We start from the raw sequence: 9,272 nt of genomic DNA on the forward strand, positions 1-9,272 counted from the left end.
TTGTCTCTTAAGCTTCTTTATTTCTTTTCTTTGATATATATAATACATGAAATGGGGTGCTTATGCCGATACTAATTAACTTAAAGGTAAATCGATTGGGTGTTATGTTTGTGTTTTTTCTCTCTTTTTTTCTTTTACATTTTTTTGTGGTATTCGGCTTTTTATTCTTCCACAAACTCCACTAAACGCATAAATGAACTAAAACGCCACCAGAGCTCGCAATAAAACCTTCATTGCAGCCTCCATCATGCGCGGGAAAACGCACGCATCAAAGCCTGTTAGTTTTCATTGCTTCTGATTGGCCGAGTAGCTGCAACACATGCGTTTTTTGCCATTGTTTGGATGTGAGAACCTGTAACCTGTAACTCTGCGAAGTTTAGCAGCGTTATTTTTTCTAGGGTCATTTGCTAAAATGTTTTGTTGGCGATTCCAGTAGAACTATCTCTTGTCGAAACTAAAACGGAAAATTCGTTACCTAGGGATAGTCATTTTGTTGCTGTGGTGATTTTTTTTGGGAAAGACTCATTTGTCCTAACAGCTACAAATTTAATATCCTGCAGGGCTGGTCAAAGAGTGAGCCTCCAATGCTACAGCTAAGTTTAGAGATGGGAGTGGAGTAACCACCCATCTACGTCAAAAAAGGGGGGAACTAGGAAGACCTTGAGTGACAGGGAGAACGGTGGAAATGAAGGTTACGTGTTTGTGCGTACGCGAAGGATGCTAGGAGGACAAGGATACGTCTAAACTGCTATCCAGGGGCAGAGTATACCGACAAAACCACTCGGACCCACTCCGAGTGGACAGCTGAGGCCTCTGATCAAGTGCACCTAATGACAAGGTGAAGTTCAAGATGAAACGAAAACATAGCCTGACTACAGGTTACAGATTCCTTCCAATTTGCAAGAAGTTACTGACGCAGTTATCGCTCTTACTTTGGACTGGTCTTGAAATGTCATTTCATAAATGACTCTGATACAAGACAATTAGATAGGAAACTACAATTGGGTCAACATGACTTGGTACTAATGCACAATTAGAGTTGACATGGAAGCAAACAACATCGACAAAAACAGGCCGGTGGTCATGCCAACTGCTGACGATCCAAGGTCAAATTCGACAGTTGGAGCTGGGGGTGATTCCTCCGCAGTTGTAGTAGCCACACCAGCAGAAGAGACTGAAGAGGCACCGTTTTGGTCAGCTATGGTGGGAGTGGTAGTTTCCGCCCCATTGCTAGTGACAGTGGTGTTGATCTTAGTGGAAGTGGTGTTTGTCATTTCTGCAACTTGGAAACTAGCTCTGATGGTTCGGTCGTAAAGTGGCTGTACGGGACGGAAATTGCCGACACTTGTCGTGGTGTAAGTCTTTCTGAGTTGACGCAGAAGGTTCATCTGGGAAAACGAAACCCAAAGTTAGAAAAGCTGACGAGACAATCATTATTTTAACCACTAAACTAGCTTATTGATGTAACAAACAAGGTTGTGGCAAATAAATTCAAAAAAAAAAAAGGAAAAAAAAACGGTCAGAAGAAGCGTATGACACATATTAAGAAGTCTATAGTATACCTGATACTGCGATATGTTTACAGCGTCCCTAAAAACCGTCCACGTGACACTCTCTTTGCAAGAAGGGGTGGTTAGTGAACCACTGTACCGGAAGTACTTGGTCTTATTGGCAGGCAATATTCTGTCAAATCTGAAGGCTGGAATATCATTGATAGAAGTGTCTGTAAAGAACGATAAAAACCAACCGATGTATTAATATAACTGCATGAACTAAATAGTGTGATATATAATAATAATAATATCTGTTACATATAGGTTGTTCTTGTAGCCGATATAACGCGCGCTCTGATTGGCTAATTGTAGGACATTATTCTCTCGTAATGCCCACCGGCTGATTACGGGCTTACAAAAACAAAGCAAAAAGCCACATAATAAACTACTTTTAAACCTCGAACGTTTGGTCGTGACGGGAAAATCTCAAACCTCGACCTTGCCGCATTGACCTCGCTATCCCTTGGTCAGTACGGCAAGGTCTCGGTCTGAGATTTTCCCGTAAAGACCTCACATTCGTTTAATAATTAGTTAGTAATGATAAGTTAATATTTTTCTATCAAGGTATAATTTGTCATGTTCTGAACAGAAAAAACAAAAATAAAATAAAATAAAATAAAATTATAATACACAGAAAACATCACTTACAACTCGAAGTCAAGTTTCGGGCACTTTCCAAAAATGAAAATGCTGTGTTATTTTTGCCTCCGACCTGAAAAAAGTAAGAGTAAAAAGAGTATAAATGAACTTTTCCTAAGAAGGATCGCATGCTAAGATAACAAAAGAAAGATAACATGATTTATGCAATGTCAGAAAAAGAGGAAGTGGTGGTCTAAATTCCCTCGCCCGGGGTCACGACTAAACTGTTTGAAAATAAGTTAGCTCCATTGCAGTTTAATTTACGTTTACGGTCTTGTGAGTAAGTTTTTATCAGTTGCTGGTTATTGTGCGCCACATACTTTGAATTTTGCAAACAGTAGATCGTAACATGTGCAGTCGATTTAACAAATTGACGTCAGTTTTTTTATGTGTCTGTCCTCTTATTGATGATGAATTGCGTCATAACATTGTCAAAGTGACTGTGGAAGTGGTTCTGCGGTAAACTTTGACAATGTTATGACGAAATTTATTATCAATAGGAGGACAAAAGTATAAAAAACTGACGTCAATTTGTTTTTTTTACAATAACAAGAAACCAAAATGGTCAAGTGCCGGGAATAAATGAGGGGAAAAGACGCCGTAAACTTGCTGTAAACAAGGATAAGTGAATTTTATTCAAAATGATGAGGGTATTGTAAATAGCTTTTCTCGCTTTTTGATTGGCTACTTAGAAAAGTCCATAAAACCTCATTGGTTAAAAAGTTGACAGTTGACAGCTGAAGGTTGAACTTGACAGCTTGCGTAAATTAAAATTTTATCCGTCTTCACTCTTATTGATGATAAAAATGAGCAAATTAGCGCGCGAGAAAACAGTTATTGTAAAAAAGCGTTTGCTTAGTTTTAGTGGTTTTCGAATTACTCAGCATCAATTAATCTTGTAATCCGAGTTACCTGTATGAAGAGGCCAAGAACAGCGAGACCATCTTCGTGGTTGAGTGCGTCCATAAGGTCGGCATATTTAGTATTGTAGCTAACAAAGTGTAACTGTCAAAGTAAGAAAAGAAAAAGAAAGAACGACGTTAAGCATTTGGTGAGAATATTGAACACTACACATCGAGTTGAGCATTTGTTTTTTTTTTTTTGATTTGCTCTTTTTCAGATGGTCCAATTATGACAGCAATTTACCAAAATCCCGGCCAAAGATTGGGAAGAAAAATATCTCACTACCATCGTCATCGTCATTAAGCTATTGACGAGATAAAAGTCATTCTGTCTGGCAACAGTTCCGTTTTCCTTGCACTCATAAACTAAAAGGAGCCAGCACTTCTTGAGACCTCTTAAGAAGGCGCAAATAGAAGAAAGGCTGCCTACAGCTGCACTGGAGAGAACTAAAATGCTTAGCGAAAGAAAGTGTAGAAATTACGATCTAAAAGCATTCCTTTAACTTAAAGCAAGACCATTGGGTTTCTATTCTATTTACTGAGCGAATATTCACTAAAATAAACAATTTCTTTGGATTTTTTTTTTCATTACATCGTTCCTTTAAAGCAGAACTTCTTTGCTTTCTCACTCACTCACTCACCTCGGCGGCATAATGTTCTCCGTCCACAATGTGTTCCGATCCCACCGTGTTGTTTGGTCCATAGTGAAAGTGAAACTGAACAGTGGTGTAAACATCGTTCAGACCTCCTCCACTAACATTGTACACTCCTGCAGGGAATGACATTCCCAAGGAGTGGCCATTGTTTGAGCCAGTAAATGTTTTGTTGAGTTTCCTGTCGTAGTTTTTCAGTGTGAACACACCTAAGCCTTTGTCAAGAGTTGTCTCGGAGCTTTTAATGTCAATTGGTGATTGCCTTTTTCCTGTGCTGCAGATACCTGCCCAGTTAGCAGGACCTAAAATAAAATGAAAAATGAAGTATTTGATCAAAATCAGAACACAAACAGTCGTAAGAAACATGAATTTTTCGAGCAAACGTTAAGCTCCGTGTGCTACTCAACATCGATGTTCAAAAATTAATGGGCAGAATAAGAAAGGAGATGGGCAATACTAGAGCAGAAACGGGGCTCCGGTAACTAATCACAAAACCCTTTGAAATGGGAATAAATCGGTCCGCTGTGAAAGATTTTTACTTAACATAGCAGTGTTAACGTTTAGCGCAGAGCTGCAGGGTTCCAGTAACGAAATTTAAGATTTTTGGAGAAGGGCTGGATAAAGAGAAAACGAAATAATACATTTGCCTGACATTTACTCATTAATCATATTAATTATTATAGCTTGTTGTTTTAGTTTAGTTAACTACCTTTACCACGGGACATGTAATATAATCACCTTTTCAGTCCCAGAACTATGTTTTTGGGGGGCTTTTTGTGAAATCCCCAACGTTGAAGAGTTTTATTCAGTCCAATACTATTAATTTTTTTCACTTAAGCTTGATGAGGGAGACCTCATTGTCGTTAATGTACTGGAATCTATTTTTGATATAGACTTGATATAAGATTGGTGGCAAAGACGTCTTTTACACTGAAGGATTCAGGAATCATTATTTAGAGAGTTCGGTAGTTTCTAGTGTGTTGCGGTCACCAAATGAGGTAATACAAAAGATTGACAGGAACTTAAGAATACACACACCTTTATATGTCATGTAAATTCTTACCTAGTAAGGCATTTGGAATATAGGTCCATGGTAAGGCAGCTAAAAAAAAAAAGATAATAATATATAATAATTAGGATTATTATTCATACTTTCAACCTGACTATCGTAAGTTTAATTGATACACCCTACTAAGCTAACTCGGCTTGCACCTTACTGAGTCAAACTCTGATCTATGAGTTTGTTCTGGGCTCACTTATTTCAGCTATTGCTGAATCACTTCCATCCGACTTTAAGACCAATATTGTAAATAACATCAAATTATACCTACCCTGGTTGAAGGCAAGATGTGACCAGTTGACACAAAGAAATGCAATTAAAAGAAATCGATCCATAATAACTTTATTCCTGTAAAAATTAATAAAGAAAAGAGATGCCATTATTTTATTTTTTTATACAAGCATAAGATTTAAATTACGTCAAAGATGATTAATATTGCACCAGTTTTTGCAGAGTACTTACGAAAATATAAATATATGTTTCCTTTTTTTCAGGCTCTTTTTAATGGTTATTTATAAGGCGTTTATTTCTAAAGCTGACTAGACGCTGAATATAGTATAGAATATGCTTCAAAAGATCTTAATTTTAAACCGGTGAAATAATCTTAGCAATTGAAACGACTGACAGCACACAAGAATATTTTCGTGAAGGTGTTGTCCAAGTTCTATCAAGTATTATTTTCACGATTTCAAAGTAATATTCGGTACATAGCACGATCAATAGCTACATCACAAGTGAATAAAAAAAGCAAAAGTAGTAAAAAAGCGAGATGTTAGGAAAACAATCATTCGTTATACATTCGCAAACTGTTCATACCAGGTGTTAGATGAAAATATACACAAATCTGGCTTCGTTTTGTTTCATTGACTATTCGTGGAAAGGTTTCAGTCTCTACTACGGTAATAGGCAGAAAATATATAGATATGATCTCTTTCAAAAAAAAGAACCAACCTAATATTTAAACAAAATCCAACACTAAAGGGAAAAATTTCTTGCTGATAAACAAATATCGAAGAAACAACACGAGGGCAGAAGGTGCACGTTCCAAGTTAATTTTCATTAATGATATTTGTCTTACGATACAGTTTGGTGACCATCCTCGCACGTGAGGGAGCATGTGCGCGTTTTTCACCTAAATTCAGTGAAAAGGGTGAGGCAACCAGGCGAATTTAGAATTTGTCTTGTTTTTTTTTCTGGCCTAAGCCCCCAACCTCAAAAACACTACAGAGCTGCATGTTTCTAGCCAGATACAAAGTAATTGAGGGCCTTAATCTGTTGCTTTTATGTAACTTAAGGCGCCTTTCAATATAAGCTGCTTTTAACATACAACTAATCTTGCAACCGGAAACCAATGTGCCTCGTCTTGTAGGAAAGTATTACATGGTTGACAAATATAATAAAATCTTTGTAGAAAGAAAGAAAAATACCGGGAGCCAAAGTTACAACTCGTTCAAGTTTCCTTGTAAGCAATAAATGCGGCGTTGTCTTGTAGTTAACTTGTACGAGATACTTAATTTGTACCCAACACGACTCCCGGATGTGCATGGTACATCGGATTATGTTGTGACTCATAGCAAACCATAATTCGCTCTCTATTTCTTAGAATTATTTTCTGATTATGTATGTTGATTAGAGAGCCTAAACGGTTGATTGCGGCTCCGAATGAGAGATAAGTAATTGTCTGATACTCGACATTTTTTTATCAAATACTCCCTTTTTGGTTAAACTGTTCAATTGGTTGTATTTTGTTCCTCAATTCCCTTTATGATTAGCAAGAAGAGCTCTAAACTGACTTGAATGTCAAGCTTTTTTGGGCAAAAATAGCTTTAGGGGCCGCACGAAACGTTTTCTTTTTGCTGGGAATTAGTTCTTTCAGTTCGGTCAATGAAAGTTGCGGTTTCATGGTTCGCCATCTACTCTTAAAAATAAACCAATGCTGTAAACAAGACGTCAACACGAGAAGAGTGAAATAAAAACGAATCTCTTACGGTGGCCAATATCTGGCACACGAAAGAATATATGATTGATAAAAACACGACTGTGTTCATCAAAATTTAAACAAGAAACACTGTTTAGTAACGCGAAATGTTTCGAAGCTTAAGACGAACGAGAAAGAAAGAAATAGCTCCATTCTAACTTGGCAAGCAGTACATTTTGTATAAATATATATAATGATACGCTGAGAAGGATTGCTAGCCGTTTCTTTTCATACCCAATGTAGTATCTATCAACAAACTCTAACGGAGGAGAGCATTTTTTCAAGCAAGGTCTTCCAATAAGTTCTGAGCAGAATGTATTAAAGAGCCATACCGACTCTTGCGATGAGTTCAAAGTCCAAAAGAGGCAATCTTGTGCTGACTGGGGTGAAAAAGAAGCAGCTATATATTAGAACGAATATATTTAGCATACCGACCCATGAGCTCGTCCAAACATGACCCGCCTAGATTAGCTCAGCTATCCGCGGGCATGTTACAATTGTAATTTTAATTTCATAACAAATAAAATGTATGTATGTATGTAAAATGTATGTATGTATGTATGTAAAAGCTCTTTCTAAAACCTGAGCGTTTTGAGTTAATACTGAAGAAAACACGAAAGCCACTAAGGCTGTTAAATTATCATCAATTTTGTGGGCGTTATCCTAGACGTTTGGGGATTTAAGATTTTGTGAATTTTAGTTTTAACTAGTTTTGGTTACAAATTGCGTTTTCACGATCCACCCTTAAATGGTTACAGGCCTATTGAATTTATTCTATCCGCAATAACTACTCCCTATATTTTTGAGATCAATCACTTAAAACCTGTACGCAAATAATAAAATACCACCTCCCGTCTGTGGCTTGCTTGCACCATCATTATACAGTCAATCAGATACCCTTTTATTGAAAATGGAACTAAATTTATACTTTACCTTGAAAAATGAGGTATGGTTAGTCCTTCTGAATGACAAAAGTTCTTGATGCTTGAGTCAGGTTAGGAAACGACCAGATAAATTTAAAAAAAAATAGATCGTAGAGGAAAAAAATAAGCCTGTTATGAGTGCTGCGATCGCGTCGATCCCTGAACGAATGATAAATTCCACGTCTTAATCAGCGGTCGAAGCGATCGAGATTAACACTGAAAAGAAGTCAGATTCGATGTCCTTTTATACCTTCTAAAAAAAGCTTATTAAAATTCATATATTTAAAATATTCCTATATTGCAAGAAATGAATATCTTTATATTTATAGTTCACTTGGAATGTCATTTTGGAATATTTTTCAAATATTCTTGGTTCGTTTTGATAGGATCTCCTTTCCCTTTTTTATTACTTGTAATTCGTCCAATCAGTTTAATATGCCCAAAGATTCTTTATATTGACAAACACATTCGCCACCATTACGATTTTGAAGGAATAATCCACAAAAAGGGTGACTTGTTGAATGAAAAAAAGTTCAAGAAGCCGAAAGCAAATATCAGAAATCAAAATATTGGCAAACCTTGCGATATTGAAAAACAATGCAAAATACACAAACGTCAACTTAAGTCTGCTGTGACAAATCATTCAAACTACACTTTACTCTCTCTTAACTGTAGACACAAAATGGCCGTCTATAATATACTTTTTCAGGAGGGGTAAATACTCACCTCTACACTGAGGGTGTGAACACTAGAGAGGCTACAAATCAAACTCATCCATTCTCAGTAACAAAATATGATCTAGTGATAAATTGTATATGGTTATAACTGGCTATTAAGTCGCGAGATGCAGTTCTAAAATTTGGTCTATTTAGACTGAGAGAAGGTTTAGGAAAATGAGATTTACTGAGACAAAGATTATAAGAACAGTCAAGCTTGGCGAGGCTTTAGGAGTTGGAACGTACAATTCGGTTGAAGACAGGCCCCTCCTCCACCCCCCCCCCCCCCCCCCCACCTACAGACGCCATATACATTTTTGATTAGATAAAGAATTTTCAAATATATTGTGTAAGCTAAAGCAATATACGTTGTAAACACGCTTGATTACAGAATTGGTGTCTTTTCTGAGCAAAAAATTTCAGTAGAAATTACTTTTTGAAACCACACAATCATTTTCATTGATGGCCTGGTTTCAAATCAACTTTATAACGAGATTTCTTTCGCCAAATTTAGAAAAGAAGATTCAACAGCCAAAATGTTCTTGCAGATGTTCAAGTTACGAAGCAAAGAAGGCATGGGTACTTTTATATTTATGTTGCATCCCGTATGCTTTGGTATAATGCAGTTTGTAAATATAATCTTGACTGTCATGGGTATATTTAGACTAATTAAGTCCATTCAGTCTAAAGCTGAGCACTTAAAACCCTATTAAATATATCCCCCCCCCCCCTGAGTACTGTGTTACATAAGGAGTTTTGATATACAAAATGGACATTATTTATTTATGATTAGGAAAAGCGGAACTCTCCTTGGGATAAAGTGATATAAATTGTACATGGCAGAGTTT

The 9,272-nt window shown here is 36.8% G+C and overlaps 1 protein-coding gene across 1 annotated transcript; it reads right to left on the reverse strand.

Moving 5' to 3' along the window:
- Nucleotides 1-7,954, reverse strand: LOC145467385 (carbonic anhydrase 2-like). The gene is made up of 8 exons (XM_081450945.1): nucleotides 7,719-7,954; nucleotides 5,079-5,155; nucleotides 4,811-4,849; nucleotides 3,736-4,049; nucleotides 3,105-3,197; nucleotides 2,202-2,265; nucleotides 1,563-1,723; nucleotides 1-1,388 (listed from the first exon to the last, which is right to left on the reverse strand). The coding sequence occupies exons 2-8, from the start codon at nucleotides 5,140-5,142 to the stop codon at nucleotides 1,023-1,025; spliced, it is 1,101 nt and encodes a 366-aa protein (XP_081307071.1). The 5' UTR covers nucleotides 5,143-5,155; nucleotides 7,719-7,954; the 3' UTR covers nucleotides 1-1,022.
- Between the last annotated feature and the right edge of the window lie 1,318 nt (nucleotides 7,955-9,272).

The sequence above is a fragment of the Orbicella franksi genome, chromosome 14 (genome assembly GCF_964199315.1).
Source record: "Orbicella franksi chromosome 14, jaOrbFran1.1, whole genome shotgun sequence".
Taxonomy (NCBI): Eukaryota; Metazoa; Cnidaria; class Anthozoa; order Scleractinia; family Merulinidae; genus Orbicella; species Orbicella franksi.

What these genes read in the sequence shown, in the direction of transcription:
- LOC145467385 (XM_081450945.1), bottom strand. Translation starts at nt 5,142, where the DNA reads ATGGATCGATTTCTTTTAATTGCATTTCTTTGTGTCAACTGGTCACAT. An exon ending in GAGAACATTATGCCGCCGAG is followed by an intron (nt 3,198 to 3,735) that starts GTGAGTGAGTGA and finishes TTACTTTGACAG; the next exon opens with TTACACTTTGTTAGCTACAA. An exon ending in CCGAAACTTGACTTCGAGTT is followed by an intron (nt 1,724 to 2,201) that starts GTAAGTGATGTT and finishes CGTTCTTTACAG; the next exon opens with ACACTTCTATCAATGATATT.